Genomic DNA, 16,500 nt, shown 5'->3' with positions numbered 1-16,500 from the left:
TATCTTATTTTTGTCAAGTACAAAGGCAAAAGAAGTATCTGTTCAGAATTCTTCACCGTGTACCAATCACTAAAGCAGCGTACCTTTCCTGTTTAAGCGCATATTCCAGCATTTTGATCCTTCGCACTAGATCCTTCTTCAGATTTTCTTGCCCTTTCCTTTCACCTTGAAGAAAGGCGATCTGGGCCTGCAAAAGGAAGTTTACAGTTTAGTATCTGCTTCCTCATCCAGCATAACTCTTGAATGTGTGTCTCCCCAAGTTATTTTAATGAATTATAAAATTAATTTGTACTGCTTAAAAGAAATGGGCTTACTGTGTTTCATAAACAGTAAACACACAAAGCACTGCACACATAACCCTTCTAAACTGCATGTGCATTACAGATAAAAAGGAATAAAAAAATAAATACAGCAATTTTAGTTTGTTTTAGTTTGTTTGACAGGGTTTATTTCCTCTCTTGACTAAGCATTTAATAGAAGATAAGGAACAGACAAGTGTACAAAAAGGCATCAGCAGATAAAAAGCATTTACTAACAATAAGCAGAAGACAATAAAATAATTCTGCTCACTAACTAAAGTAGTACACAATTAGTGTACTGTTGTATAGATAGATGTTATATACATGATACTAGTGAAAAAAATGAAGTACAGCATGTTCAGCTAAAAGAAAAATAAAACCCTGCTTATAACAGCGTGCCAAGTGCTATTTGTAATTCTAAATTAGGTGAAAGAAAGCTCTCAAGAAATACTGCAATTAAGAAGGAGAAAAAAAATGGAAAACAGGAAAAGGTATTTTGGTGAGAGCGATGAGGAGAGAAATGGTACAGAAGTAAATAAAAGTAGAAAACAGACACCTAACCTTTATCAACTCGCAGCAGAATAGTTGCCTGTGAAAAATCTCCTTCAAATAGAAAATTATTATATTTAAAAGATATCTATTCCTAGTCATAAAGGCAGAACTACGTGCTTTCTTATCCCATGCTCAAATCATGTACATTATAAGAGGTAGGTTCTTGTGATCTCTCAACTCCTGAATACACTCAGAGATCAGACAAAGTAAATTTTACTCCAAAAGGCCATTCACTGGTGGCCAGCTATAGCAGCTGCTCTAGAATATGACACAAGCTGACATAATTCCATTGTTCAAGTACAGCCAGTAAAGAGCCTGACAGACACCTGAAGAATCCCTAACCACCAGTGAGCAGCTAGAGCAGCCAGATTATGACGAGTAAAAAACACTGGCTACTTTCCAATGAAGCTGGTCTTCAATTAGGGAAATGCATTTGCCAAAAAACTCTCAGCTGAATCAAAAGGTCTCTGTCACTGGCATCAAGCTTCTCCTCACTTAACACTCAAACAGGGATGAACAAAGAACTACAACAGAATCTAACGTTCATCTGCTTAGATTTAGAGAAAGGCACAGAAGAAAAGACATGCTGGCACTGGGAGTCAGCACTTCCTACCCTGAAGAATGTAACTGTGCAAGAAGCATGTCAACTCAACAAGTTGTTGTTGACAACAGTAATAAGAGGAACACCTCAACTACATACAACTTAGTTTGCAGTAACTGTACAGACACAAAGATTATAATGAATATGTAACTAGTGCACTGTGGTAGTGATTCCTGTCTCCCTGCCTCTGAATAGGTTCAGCAGAAATAAAACAGTAGCCTTCTAGCCAAAAAGTGAGAGAACATCAAAGCACACTATTAAAAACAGTAGAACATGATGCAAATATGCATTTGGCTGGAATGAAAAAGATCACCCAATGCCATCAGGTCACAAGCTGAAGTGATCTATGAGGTGATCTGCTGACTGTAAGCACAGTTCTATGAGGTGACCTGCTGTCTGGCTCACTAAGAACAAATTGACTGAATAGGCTGGAATGAAGCATATTTACCCATCAGATTGACAAAGGATAGCCAGTAACGGACTGGCTTACACACTGCTCTACCTCAGAGGTTAAACCAGCATTACCATGCTAACAACTGAGGTTAAAGTCATCTTTCGTTGGTAGCAGCCTAAACAAAGCAAAAAAATTGCAACTTCTCAGTAGTTTTCACAGCTTACTTTTGTGAAAAGACAAACACGAATGGATTTGATTAAGAAGTATCACACTACACTGCCTTTATGTGAAAATGAGCAGAGTCAGCTTCCAATACAAAGCAGGCCTGGCTCCGTGACTTGTCTGACTAACCATTTGAGAACCAAAATGCAAACTGCCACCAGAAGCTTCTTAAGCACATAAAATAACATAAATTAGGTTCTTAACTCTACCTGTGGAGCTGAAACACCTTATGATTCAACATTAAGGAAAAGGGGCCACCAAAAGGCTGTATGTATCACACACATATTGCACAGGAAGAAGAGCACTGGAAGAAATATTGATTCTTTGGACATCTTTTATTGTCAGTGGTATGTCACTGCTCTTACTGATGCTGTATAACTTTTCTTTTTCCTGGACTTTCAAGAAATCCTTGTGTTTCTTACTCCAAAAGCATGCAGCAACAACAGAGTGGAATCCACAGCCAAAGAGCCATCTCTGCAGCCCTATACAAGTTTATTGCCAGGATATTTCAAGGTTACTATATGATTCATAGATCAGTAGTTTTACTGGCAAATCAAGAAACAGACAAGTGCACCAGAGGGCCTGTGAGTAATATTGCTCTTTCCTTGGAGGCTGTGCAGTTTCTAGCATGCTTTTCTTCTGAGTAGTATCCTTATGTAATAAGGACGTAAAAAATAATACTCACTGTATTTGACAAATTCTGGCTCTGAAAATGAGAATGCTTACATTTTCATAACAAAAAGAGAATATCCCCCCCTCTTTCCCACAGGATGCTAGCAACCCTTATTCCTCTTTATATAAATACTGGGTAATTACAACTAACTCAGTATCAGTTATAGATGTAAGCTCAAATTTTATTTAAAAAAATTAATTATAATATTCAGGGTTATTTGTAATGCACCTTGGGATAACATTAAAACAGTAACTAAATACTATACTAACAATAATACTGTAACAGTCTATATGTCATAAGCAGATTTCATTCTTTACAATGTTTGGCATTTAACTGAAAATATGCAGAGAAACCTAAATGTTCATGCTGTAACTGAAAAAAAAAATAGTATAAATGAAAACTGAATAAATGAATACACTGAGTTTAAATATTTGAAATGACATATTATGAGATCTAGCAGTATTTTCTTAGTCTCTAGAACAAAATGGTTGTAACTTCAGGATTACTATTTAGCCAACACCCATCTAAATGTTTGGGCAAACATTTAAAGTGTAAGAGATCTGGGTTTAAACACAGTAAAAAGCAAAACTGAACTGTACAACTACAATTCGGACATAAACGGAAGAATTTTATCAATATATTGAGACTCCACAGGCCATTTTCCATAGTTGTAGCTTTAGGACAAGTCAAATCTGACGCCTGCGCTATCTGAGGCAGTAAGATAGCAGAGGAGGATGCTTCCGGCTGGAACAATCTGCAGCACTGTTCTATCCCTGTGCTTTGGCCACTCATGGGTAGGTTTGCTAAAAATCTCAAGAACTCACAAACAGGTTCAGCCACAACTGACCTCCTAACTCATAAGGTTAAAACGTGTCAAGCTGTAAACTAGTCATCCCAACCCTCTAAACTGCCTACAGGGGATAACACAAAAACTCATATTGTTCCTGGCCTTATGGGTGGGGCACATCAACTGCCTGGCCCTGTTGGCACTGCAGTGAGGAATCAAGGCAGTATCCATCTTGAGTTTATTCCAGGCTAAATGCTACAAGATCCTGTATTACAGCTCAACTGTGAGATTAAAATCAAGAGTCAAGAGGGAAAATAAATATAAAAAATAAAAACCAGAGAGCAGTGGGAAGAGATGTCTGGAACAGTCTCTTGTAGCTACAATTGGATTGCCCAGGATTTCCACCCCACCCCCCACCCCACCACTTTATCTTATTGAAGTTTTTTAACTGCAACAAAAACTTTTTTTGCCAACCATACCCTGGGCTGCTTCAAAAGGAGTGTGACCAGCAGGTTGAAGAAGATGATCCTGCCCCTCTACTCTGCTCTTGTGCGACCCCACTTGGAGTATTGTGAACAGTTCTGGTGTCCTCAACATAAGAAGGACATGGAGCAAGTGCAGAGGAGGGCCATGAGGAGACCTCACAGGAGCCTTCCAGTATCTGAAGGGGGCCTACAAGGATGCTGGAGAGGGACTCTTCAATAGGGACCGCAGTGATAGGACAAGGGATAATGGGTTAAAACTTAAACAGGGGAAGTTTAGGTTAGATATAAGGAAGAAGTTCTTCACTGTGAGGGTGGTGAGGCACTGGAATGGGTTGCCCAAAGAAGTTGTGAATGCTTCATCCCTGGCAGCATTCAAGGCCAGGCTGGACTGAGCCTTGGGTGACATTGTCTAGTGTGTGGTATCCCTGCCCATGGCAGGAGGGCTAGAACTAGATGATCTTAAGGTCCTTTCCAACCCTAGCTATTCTACGATTCTATGATTTATGAACCTAGGAATTTCATGCACATCCAGTCTAAATTCATAGTGCTATAGCTATCTTAACTATTCCACTTCTTTACCAGGAGATTTTAAAAATAACATTCATTCTTATGTTAAAAATACTATCACAGGCAACAACATTTTTGTTTTAAGAAATTCCCCAAAAGACTCTAAGGTCACATTAAGGTGAACTGGACAAAACGGTGAGGAAACTTTTAGGTAGCACCTAATATTTACCCTGAACAGAAAATGTTTAGAAAGAAACAACACTATGGCTCCTAAACAAATGATGCATGTTTAGGATCAACTTCTAGCAGTTCCTGAATTTTACAGCCATTTTAATTTAAAAGGTGATTTATTCTTAAGACTCAAGGACTAATAAAAGCCTTTCCATTCTCTTCTTTAAAATATTTATCTTAATATTTTAAAAGAAACCTCACTTCAAATTTATGAGCACTTGAAGGTCCACAGGTATCATTTGACAAAGTAAGAGCTGTTAAGATGCACAATTCTGTATATTCTGCTTCTGATTCAACAACGTCTTCACAGGCTGAGAGAAAAAGAATAAGGGAGGGAAAAAAAACTGCAAAAAAAAAAAGTATTGCAAAAAACATGTAGATAGCTAAAATAACTAAATACATTATACAGATGAATCAGCCTGGAACAGTCGTACTAAGCAGTCTACCAAGATCTGCCAGAGGATTCTGCAGGCTGCCAGGGTATTTTAGATTATACTTGGTTCACTGAAGTGCAACATATTTTAGTATATTTGTAAATAAGTGTAGGTATGCCTAGGGTTGAGAGGACAAGAGATAAAGAACAGGTACAGGGGAGGGGGCAAAAAATATTTCAGGCTCCATACTTAACATTGCAACACACACCTACTAGCCCTCCAGGACAAGAAAGGCTAGGAAGCTCCCCTAAGTGCCTGCAGCCATTTAAGATAACACAAAACTGAAGTGAGGCCACAGGCTGAAACAAATGGCAGGCACTGAGGTGTATTTAGCTTCACCCTGCAGAGCAGTACTTCATGCCATTTATCACCTGCATACTCACACTGGATGATAGCACCTCATGGGACTGACGCACAGCACTATCTGCTCCTGGCAAATTATTTTTGCTGGACTTCTCGGAGGTGTCCTAAAACTAGTGTCAGAGCTAAGCCCTGGGAAAACTGAACCATTCAAAAGAGATCAAATATTTAGCTTATGGTAAAAAAAAGATGGTTCATGAAGCCATTTACTTACACTCTTTACCCCTTTGTGAAGATTGACTGAAAAAGAATTTTTTATCAGTGAATTAAAAACTCAAAAAGATCATCCAGGATCAAAAATTATTTAGTAATCCATTCCTGGTAATATCTTGATTACTAATTTACACATCTTAACCAAAAGGAAGACTCCTCTTTACTGGGCAGATCTCTGTTCAGAGAGTCTTTCTTTTCCACACTCTTCAGTGCTGCATTTCACTGTTCTAACAACTGCAAACTCAGCAAAATTACTGAGTTGGCCAAACAGTACATACTCATAAGCTAAATTTTTCTCTAAATTTTTGTAGCACACTTAAGTGGCGAATGTTAACCTTTCTTTTCCTTTCAAAAAAGCATCCAGGAGCATGCTTGACGTAGACTGATGCAAGGACAAAAAAAGGGCAAATTTTAAACATGATGTAACACTACAGGCGACACTGCAATGACATGTCACAAAATAACAACATATTATGAACTGGAATCCAAATTGTAAACCCTCAAATATAATTCCCTTCCACCTGCCGTACAGGAAAGGCAGAAATGCAGCAACAGCAGTCAATTCCAGGACTGATAAATAGACTTACAGCCCACATTTCAACTAAGACAATGGACGTTCACAGGCTGAATGAATCATTTGGGGTATAGCAGGACAAGGGAAAAGAAATCTGGAGGAGATTTAAGCATTTGCAGAGGCAATGAGCAGACTTCCATTTCTCGTTCCTTCAGCCAGGAACAGCTTCTTCTATTCAGGCATGCTGGACCAACCTGAACTTCCTGGAGCACCAAGTGAAACAGGTACAAAAGTAACTGAATTTGTTCTCACCTCCTGTTCACAACCTTGGCTATGAGTATAGTGCATGCCATATTTTTTTTCCCCCAATGCTTTTGTAATCCTGCCCTATGTGACTGCACTAAAGGGAAACATATTCCTGGATAAGAGCAGAAAAAACGCAGTCTTCCCACACTGCAATCTTAAATTAACTTGTCACTCAGTTATTTTCAAAATAGTTAATATTAGTTAGCACACAGCAAACTTCAAATAGGAAAAGAATCCATCTACAGGCTCATACAGAACCAGTCATATGATAAAGTTCCCAGTTCAGAGTATTTTCACAGTTCAGAGTATTTTTATTTGTAGTGCATTGTCTGCAAAGCTTGGATCCTGAGCACACCAAAGTGATTCGGAAAAGCTGTTTCAAGTATCTAAGCATTTCTCAGCATTTAAAAATAAAACATAATAATTCTTCATCTACATCTAAGCCAGCTCTTGACACTTTTTAGCTAAGGAACTTAGAAAGGAGGACCTGACAAGGCCTGGCATTCTTGTGAAACCAAATATGCAAGTAGGTTACTGACCAATACTTATTTTCTTGGAAAACTGCTTATAGATAGGAATTTTAGTTGAGGCTTGGCATTTGTATAGCTTTAGTTCTTTCAGCACTAAATTAAGATGGAGCAAAAGTCTCTGGAGAGGCATGTGATCTTCCTTGGGGAATTTTACACACCCTGCTCTAGAATTAGTAAATAAAGTTTCAGCGTCTACTGAAATGTCAAAAAAGGCTGAGTTATATTTGCACCTTTTTGTTCAAACAGTGCAAAGTTACTTAGCCCCGATGAAATAAAACTTGACACAAGCCACGACCTTCAGCAGAAAAAGGAGGACTACAGTTGGAGTAGGACACAGAGATACCGATTTGAATTTTAACTGCGTAGCAGCAAAGACACATCAGGTGTTTCACCATATGCTAACCTGACACTGAAAACCAGTTTTCTGCCTAGAACGTAACAACTTACTCCATTTTTGCTTAATTCAACAATTCTAAAGCAAATCATGAAAATCTGAAAATCCACTTCTTTTTTAAAGTATAACTTTCTGTGAAAATGTTTGCGAGCTTAAAGACCACTTGGAGACAATGTAACATCACAAAAGTCTGTCTTATCATGCCACACCAGTATTTCAGCACTTAGGCTCATTTGAAAAACACATTTTCACTACATTTAAAGTAAATTATAGGTTTTATGGATTGGAGAAGAATCGGAAAAACTGATGCTGGGAAATGCTTGGATCATTTATCCAATTAAAAAAAAAAAATCAAATTACTTAAAAAACCAGGTACAGATCTGGAAAGAACCAGTCCCATTAGTTTGTTTTTACATTCTACTTCTCTACAGAAGCTACGAATTTCTGTAACACAGCGCTTTCCTCACTGAACATTACTCCCACTAGTCCTCCTCGCTTAAACAAAACAAGCCAAGACTGATTATCAATGTGTATATTGGGATTAGCTGGCAAACATGCATATAAGCAAACAGGAAAAAAAAGAGTACAGAAGCTTCTCTTCTTTGCTTCACATGAATTTGGCAACTAGAAAGTCTGCTCAAAGAACTTCACAAAAGAAAGGATATCTGACAGTCACCAAGACCCTGTGAGCATCATCCTTCCCAACTAAACATGCCACAGTATTGTGAACATGGCTTACTGTCTTCTACCTTTCTTTTGATTTACCCGACACAGTTGAAACAATAAAGTTGAAAATATTGTCCTTCTGGGGTGGAGAGGAATTTAACATTAATCACTGTTTTCTTTGTAACATCTGCCCTGTGAGAAAAATATTTTATTGAAGATTCGCACAGTACTTCTGCCAATTCATATTTCACAGAGAATCCCAGAGATTCAACCCACATCATCAGATTTGACAATCTTACACAAACCTTCTTCAAACTGTATTTTATCTTCTACTCTATTGGCCAACCCAAATACTTAGTTTTCCACAAATTGATTTCATCAACTCCCCGTTCATTGCTTTTTCTCTGAACAATATTTTTGTATTATCCAGCTACCAGAATGATTTTTAAGTAGAAACTTAATCCAACACGACAACTGTTACCTACAAGTCAACAAACTGTAAATATCAACTATTTCTGAATCAAGTAACGAATGTCCTAAACCATACTATAAATAGCCACAGCCATCTGTCTGATTTGCCCCTTCTCCTCATTACTTTGACTTGTCTGTCTCCAAGGACACAATCTTACCATGTAGCATGCCTGGTTTCAAAGCCCGCCTCTTGCCTCAGAAAAGCAGCAGCAAGGATCATCATCTGTGACCCTTCCCCCCCACACCCCACCAAGAGCTAACATTACTAAATCTGACTTCCATAGCCAGCCTCAAGTGCTTATCTATTCTTTCCATCACATCCCTTCTTTTACAGTTGTTTGCTACCATTTAACCACATTTTATCTCATTTCATTAACTCTTTACTATGTAGTTTGTTTTTTTTGTTTTGGTTTGTTTGGGGTTTTTTTCTCCTTTAGGCACTGCCTTACAAGGAATATTTTTAACAAAGTTGTGGAAAGACAAGCACATTGTATCCACCTATTCTCCATGATTTCCTTGCAAATCTTTCCAAAAGAAAGTTTACCCAGGAAAAATAATTTTAATTTAATCCTACTAGATCCCACTACTCCAAAGCAGTCTACTATTCTAAAGAAACAGTTATCAGTTAGAAGAAATAAAAACTTTTTTAATGAAGAGGACAAGAGCTACAAAATTCCTCAGGAGGATACAGGGTGTACATGCAGTTACATACGGCATAGTAGTTTGATGCAATTTAGAACATCTGTGAAATGCAGAGAAATTCCAGCGTGCAAATCAGCATTTTTGCCAGAAAAATGTTTGTCAGAAGCAAAACTTTCCACAGCAACATATACATTGCTTGCAGAGACAAAATTTCTAGTCAAAACAAAATCCATAAACACACATACAGAAGACTTCCAAGCTCATCCAGCAGCAGCAGAGCTCAACAGCTTTGTCACTTGCTGGGACAAGGACATGCATTGGCAGCACTGCAGGGGTCACTGCCACAGGGCAGAGTTCCCATCGCTCTCTCTCAGGGGTGGCAGATGATTAATTAAAAGGGAAATAACATCTGCAACAGAGAATCATTCCCAACCAGTCAGAATACGTATGGTTAAGGCAAGACACCAATATGGGAGGCAGATCAAACCCTGCTTGCCTCCAGCAAAGATACAAATTTCAGAGCCCTGTACATGCATTTGATCAAAGTCTTTGCTATTTTAGGATGGGCTTATCCAATACAACTCTGAAATGTCTTGGAAATATAGTCCAGAAAAATACAGAACAAAAAAAAGACCTCTGAAGTTTAAAACTCTTGGAGAACAGGAAGCCCCTCCTTGTCAACCCTCCCAAGCAGCTGGTAGAAGAGCATAAGAAAACAAAAATTACTAATTTCTAAAAAGATACAAAAATAAACGATTATGCTATAAAACACAGTTTGTGAATACTAAAATAAGGATAAATTATGTTAGTATTTATTCTAGTGAATTACTTCACAAGGCACCATCATGAAAGTTTATTCTTAAGATAATTTCTCAATCTGCAGATACAGAAAGCAAGCATTACAAGTAAAATATGTAATTAGCAGATCAGCATCTAGGGAAATCCCATATGAATCCATTCTTATTTGAAGTACACAGATTATTAATAACACTTGCATAGAGGTAAATACTGAAGTCCTCTTTCACTCCAAATGAGGAAGACTATATAATAGCAGCAATAATAATTTCTAAAGGTTTAAGAAGAGTGATTAGAAAATCAGAGTAAACATGAATATTTGCCAGGGAAAGGAACACATAGGCATTTGATAGGAACAAAACCCTTGGAAGGCAATATTGACCCGTAACCAAGAACACAGTGAGCTGCCCAACCCGCCAACTCACATATGTTATAAACTTGGGTGTGCATCATCTGAACAAGCATCACATAACAGAACACAAAGGTACCTTTGTGTTTACCTAGCAAAGCCACAGTTCTGGATTTCCGAAGGGCCAACTTTGGCCTCTTCAGTCAACTGCTAAGGGAAGTCTCATGGGAAAGTGTACTAGGCGGTAAAGGGGCTCAAGATAGTTGGTTAGCATTCAAGGACCGCTTCTTCCAAGCTCAGGATCGGAGCGTCCCAATGAGTAGGAAGTCAAGTAAGGGATCTAGGAGACCGGCGTGGTTAAACAAGGAGCTGCTGGGCAAACTCAAGTGGAAAAGGAGAATCTATGGATTATGTAAGGAGGGGCTGGCCGCTTGGGAGGAATATAGACAGTTGTTAGAGGATGTAGGGAGGCAATTAGGACAGCTAAGGCCTCCTTGGAACTCAATCTTGCTAGTCGGGTTAAAGACAATAGAAAGGGCTTCTTCAAATACATAGCAAATAAAACTAACACAAGAGGCAATATAGGCCCACTGCTGAACGAAGTGGGTACCCTGGAGACAGAGGATATAAAGAAGGCAGAGGTGCTGAATGCCTTCTTTGCCTCTGTCTTTACTCCTGCAGACTCTCCCCGAGGGCCCCGGATTTCTATAGCCCCAGAAGGAGTCAGGACAAAGGAGGAGTTTGCTTTGGTAGATGGGGATTGGGTTAGGGATCAGCTATGCAAACTGGACATCTGTAAATCGATGGGTCCGGATGGAATGCACCCACGGGTGCTGAGGGAGCTGGCAGAGGTCATTGCTAGGCCACTTTCCATCATCTTTGGTAAGTCGTGGGAAACGGGCGAGGTGCCTGAGGATTGGCGGATGGCAAAGGTCACACCAATCTATAAAAAGGGCAAGAAGGAGGACCCGGGTAATTATAGACCGGTCAGCCTTACCTCCATCCCTAGAAAGATGATGGAACAACTTATTCTTGACTCCATCACTAGGCATATCAAGGACGAGGGGGTCATTAAGAACAGCCAACATGGTTTTATGAGGGGGAAGTCATGTATGACCAACCTTATAGCCTTCTATGAGGAAGTGACTAGGTGGAGGGATGATGGTAGAGCGGTAGATGTAGTTTTTCTTGATTTCAGTAAGGCATTTGATACTGTCTCCCACAGCATCCTCATAGATAAGCTAAAGAAGTGTGGGCTTGACGATCAAGTAGTGAGGTGGATCGAGAACTGGTTGAAAGGAAGAAGGCAGAGAGTTGTGGTCAATGGCGCAGAATCTAGCTGGAGGTCTGTGACTAGTGGAGTTCCTCAGGGGTCGGTGCTGGGACCGGTGCTGTTTAATATTTTCATCAATGACCTGGATGAGGGAACTGAGTGCACCCTCAGCAAGTTTGCTGATGACACAAAACTGGGAGGAGTGGCTGACACACCAGAGGACTGTGCTGCCATTCAGCGAGACCTGGACAGGCTGGAGAGTTGGGCGGGGAGAAACTTGATGAAATTTAACAAGGGCAAGTGTAGAGTCTTGCATCTGGGGAAGAACAACCCCATGTACCAGTACAGGTTGGGGGTTGACCTGCTGGAAAGTAGTGAAGGGGAAAGGGACCTGGGGGTCCTGGTGGATAGGAGGATGACCATGAGCCAGCAACGTGCTCTTGTGGCCAAGAAGGCAAATGGCATCTTAGGGTGCATTAGAAAGGGAGTGGTTAGTAGGTCAAGAGAGGTTCTCCTCCCCCTCTACTCAGCCTTGGTGAGGCCGCATCTGGAATATTGCGTCCAGTTCTGGGTCCCTCTGTTCAAGAAGGACAGGGAATTGCTGGAAGGAGTCCAGCGCAGAGCCACAAAGATGATTAAGGGAGTGGAACATCTCCCTTATGAGGAGAGGCTGAGGGAGCTGGGTCTCTTTAGCTTGGAGAAGAGGAGACTGAGGGGTGACCTCATCAATGTTTACAAATATGTAAAGGGTAGGTGTCAGGATGATGGAGCTAGGCTTTTTTCAGTGATATCCAGTGATAGGACAAGGGGCAATGGGTGTAAACTGGAACATAGGAAGTTCCACGTTAACATCAGGAAGAACTTCTTTACTGTAAGAGTGACAGAGCACTGGAACAGGTTGCCCAGGGGGGTTGTGGAGTCTCCTACACTGGAGATATTCAAGGCCCGCCTGGACAAGTTCCTGTGTGATGTACTGTAGGTTACCCTGCTCTTGCAGGGGGGTTGGACTAGATGATCTTTTTAGGTCCCTTCCAACCCTTGGGATTCTGTGATTCTGTACCCAACCTGAGTATCACATTTAGTTCCACACAATTAATTACAAGGAAAAGAAAAAGAGAAAATAAAAAGAAGCCCAGAGGGGAGAGAAAGAAACATGGGAAATCACAGGAGGACTGAATTACAAGGTGTTTGGGAGAGAGGGTATAGCTTAATTAACCAACAAGTACAGAGCAAAAACCAAGCATATTAATACTGCGGCATAAAGTATCTGAAGTATTTAAAGATCATGGCAGGTAAGAAACTGCAGACAAAAAAAAGTCTACCGTTTAGAAACAAGATGAATTGCAAAAAAAAAAAAATAATCTTTGGCATACTAAGACAACCATACAAAGTAAGTCCTCTGTGACACAGCCCCCAAAAAAGTGGATAACCTAACACTGAAATTTATGTTGGGTAGAAGCCTTGGATAAAAGATTACACTAAAGTATAATCAGACGCACTGCACCTTTATCTCAGGAGACAGAAATGGCCAGACCTCAAATTTCCTTATTCTGTTAAACATTTCCAAACATGCAGGCCAACAAGAGGCTTCAGAAGGAGCACAGAACCGGTTTTTAATTAACGCTGCTCATCCTTCAGCTGTACACATACAATTTCTAAAAGCCATCCTGCAGTTGCCGAACCCCTAACACCCTCTCACACAGACCTAAGAAGATTCAACTGCAAATGGTCACAGCAGACCCTAATGCCTTATGTCTATAGAGACAGCCAAGAATTTTGCACCTTTCTGAACATGCCTCCCCAGCAGATAAATGCTGTTACAGCTCATGGCAATGCCAGCCACAGCTAATTATAACTTTATTGAGATGCTTTGGCAAGAGTCAAAGGCATTTAAGCAAACAATTTGTAATCGGGTTATATTCCCAGTTCTGCCACTGATAACACGTGACTTCAGCAAATAGTTTAAATACTCAGCTTCTTTCCTGCCTCATCCATGACACTTACCAAGCTTTTGAGGCATACTTATGGGAGGAGAAATGGCAGGCTAGCCTCTGTTGAAGGGCACTATAAATATGCCAAGTGTTACTACTATTAACACACTAGCAGAATTTCTTAGGTCCCCGTAAAACACTTCTTTTTTTCTCCAAATATTTTTTTTCTATTTTTATCAGCTATGAAAAAAATGTCAAGGTATTTATGAGACTCCACTGGATATATGACACGTGATGTTCTTATACATAGCTAAGCTAGTTACTTTCTACACAGTATTTATAGAATTAAGCAAATAGAAACGTGATTCAGTTACTAATGAAACTGTCATTGAACCACTGATTTTACTCTCGGCCTCATGACCACTTCCTTTAAATTCCTACAAGGGAATGGTCAGCAAAGAGTGCTACACCTGCCACTCTTCTGAGAGTGGTTGTTTGATGCTACCATAGAAAGTACAATTAAAAAGAGGACATCCTTACTAATTAAAAAAACAAAACAAAACAAAACAAAACCAAGCAGAAAAGTGGTCTGATTGCTCAACAGGCTCAAGACTCTCTTGATAAAGATGGTACTTTCAAGGAAAGCCATAGAAAGCAAAGAGATGATGGGAAGCAAGAGACAAATAAAGGAGATGTAAACAGGAAGGCAAGTAGACACTTTCCCGTCTCAAATATAGCCAAATGAGGAACTGTGGACAGCGTTAAGGTTTACAATAGAGATTTTTCTTGTAAACAAAGCCAAACAGGAACGAAGGTTGCATTATCGACTGCTGCTAATGTAACATGTCCACCACTGTAGTATCTGACAGCAATGGCTCCAGGCCAGCAGTTCACAAGTTCTTTAACCACGAGATCCCTATCAGTCCTTTAATGCATTAGTGAGAGTAGCAACCCCACAGCTTTTCAACTGAAAACAGTACATAACGTGTCCCACAACACCACAGGAGCTGCAGCCGGTCCCACAGGCCCGACTAGGGGCCCGAGAGCCCGAGGCAACACCACGGGCAGGGTGGGGGGAGCCAGAGGCACTTTTTAACAGTGGGTTATGAAACCGGTGACAAGTTTAGGCAGACGGCCCTGAAGGGGCATCCGGAAAACTCCGGCGAGGCGGCAAGAGCCGAGCGGCAGGCACCCGCTCCCCTCAGGGCCGGCCGCCATGTCACGCCCCTCCGCCCGGCAGCGGGGGTCGGCCGCCCTCTGAGGGAGCGAAATGGCCCCAGTGGAGCCGGGCAGCCACTCCCTCACGGGGGAAGGGAAAAGGGGGAAGCCAGGCAACGGGTAGGGCGTGCGCAACCGGAGGGGAGCGCCCGCCCGTGCCGGGGTTGGGAGGGTTGGGGAGAGGGGTGTTGAGGGAGGTCGCGAGTGTTACCTGCAGCTCCGCCCGCTCCGCCTCCCACTCTGCGCGCTCCGCCTCGAAGCGGCCCCACTCGTGCTGCAGGAAATGCAGGATACCCGGTACGCTGTACTGAGCACGGGACGCCGACACCGGTGCGGCGGCTCCGGAGGCTGAGACCCCTGCGCCGCCTCCTGTTCCTGCTGCCGCCGCGGCAGCCGCTGCTGCTGCCGCCGCCTCGCCCGGCTCCAGCCCTGGCCCGCCCGCCGGTGGCGGCAAAAGCAGGGCATTGTTGTTGTTGTTGTTGCTGAAGAAGACGCCGGGTCCCGCTTGCTCGTCCATGGCCGGGCCAGGTCTGCCGCGCTCCCCGCCGCTGCCGCCCGCACCCCGCCGCGTCCCGGCAGCAGCAACAACCTGGGCGCGTCCCGCCTGCCGTCACCGCCTGACAGCCGCCCCCGCCGGCTGCTACGGCGGCCCGGAGGGGACAATGCCAGAGAGCGATTCGCCCCGGCCTCGCGACCGGTGTTCTGGGAAATGTAGTCCCGCTGGGTGGCCGGGCACCCCACGGAAGCAGGGCGGCAATATACTCTTCATCGCCTTTTTCTCCTCCGTGCTGCCCTTATTTCGAAGAATGGCGTTAATAGCGAGTGAGTCTCATCGCCATGATGTGTAATCCTGCCGTTAGAGACCCGCAAGCTCTGGCAGGGGGCAGCTGGCAACGCAGCCCCTGGCGCGGTCGGCGGGGAGGGGTGAGAGCCGCGGCAAGAGGGGCAGGGCACGGGTTGATCGAAATCTCCACCCGAGAGCTGGTTTTAAATGGCTCGGGCACACTCGCAGCCCGCGCTGGGGACGTGAGAATGCAGGTGTCTAGCAGCAGTTACACGGGGTTTGGACAGCCCTGCCCTCTCGGCCCTGAGCAGCTCTCGCTCTGACAGTGCTGAAAACTAAATCCATCCCAAGGCTACAGGTGTTTCTTGAAAATACTTATAACGGCTGAAAACGAGAGCAAGACAGCATTTTTCAGGAATTCCCACACTGCCTCTTCCACAAGGAAAGGAAAACACAGTACTTTGAGTGTGATGGCGAGGCCCTCAGCTGGGAGCATGAGGTGCCAGCAGCACTACCCTCTCCTACCCTTCCGAAAGACACAAAACCACCCAGATTGACCCACGTTCCGTGCTACACACGCTTTAACACCCGAGGCTTGCCGAAGACAAACACACCACTACCAGCAGGCTTTATTGTAGGGACGAGTGCTAGCAGTGCATCAGAGATGGTGCACAGGCACCCAACTGCTGTGGGCGCTGAGAACAAACCTCAGCACTGCTCACTGTGCCCTGTGAGCAGCCGCTGCTTGCTCAAGCAGCGCTTCCTGTTTCCTTCTGTCTGTTCCGAAACAGTACTCGCCTGGTTCATAACCCTGCCCGCAGAGACTGGAGCTGTGGCTGGTGGATGAACTCTTGGCACTTAAGAAAAAG

General features: G+C 42.6%; 1 protein-coding gene across 3 annotated transcripts in view; it reads right to left on the bottom strand.

Moving 5' to 3' along the window:
• Positions 1–15,492, bottom strand: part of STRN (striatin) — a 70,244-nt gene extending 54,752 nt beyond the window's left edge. For all 3 annotated transcript variants that reach the window (XM_065680093.1, XM_065680094.1, XM_065680095.1), the window contains exons 1-2: positions 15,059–15,492; positions 84–187 (exon numbers count right to left, since the gene is read on the bottom strand). In XM_065680093.1, coding sequence (XP_065536165.1) covers positions 84–187; positions 15,059–15,364 — 410 coding nt within the window. In that variant the 5' untranslated portion in view covers positions 15,365–15,492. The remainder of the gene's footprint in view (positions 1–83; positions 188–15,058) is intronic.
• Between the last annotated feature and the right edge of the window lie 1,008 nt (positions 15,493–16,500).

The sequence above is a fragment of the Lathamus discolor genome, chromosome 5 (genome assembly GCF_037157495.1).
Source record: "Lathamus discolor isolate bLatDis1 chromosome 5, bLatDis1.hap1, whole genome shotgun sequence".
Taxonomy (NCBI): Eukaryota; Metazoa; Chordata; class Aves; order Psittaciformes; family Psittacidae; genus Lathamus; species Lathamus discolor.
This window is presented reverse-complemented; position numbering and strand designations above follow the sequence as displayed.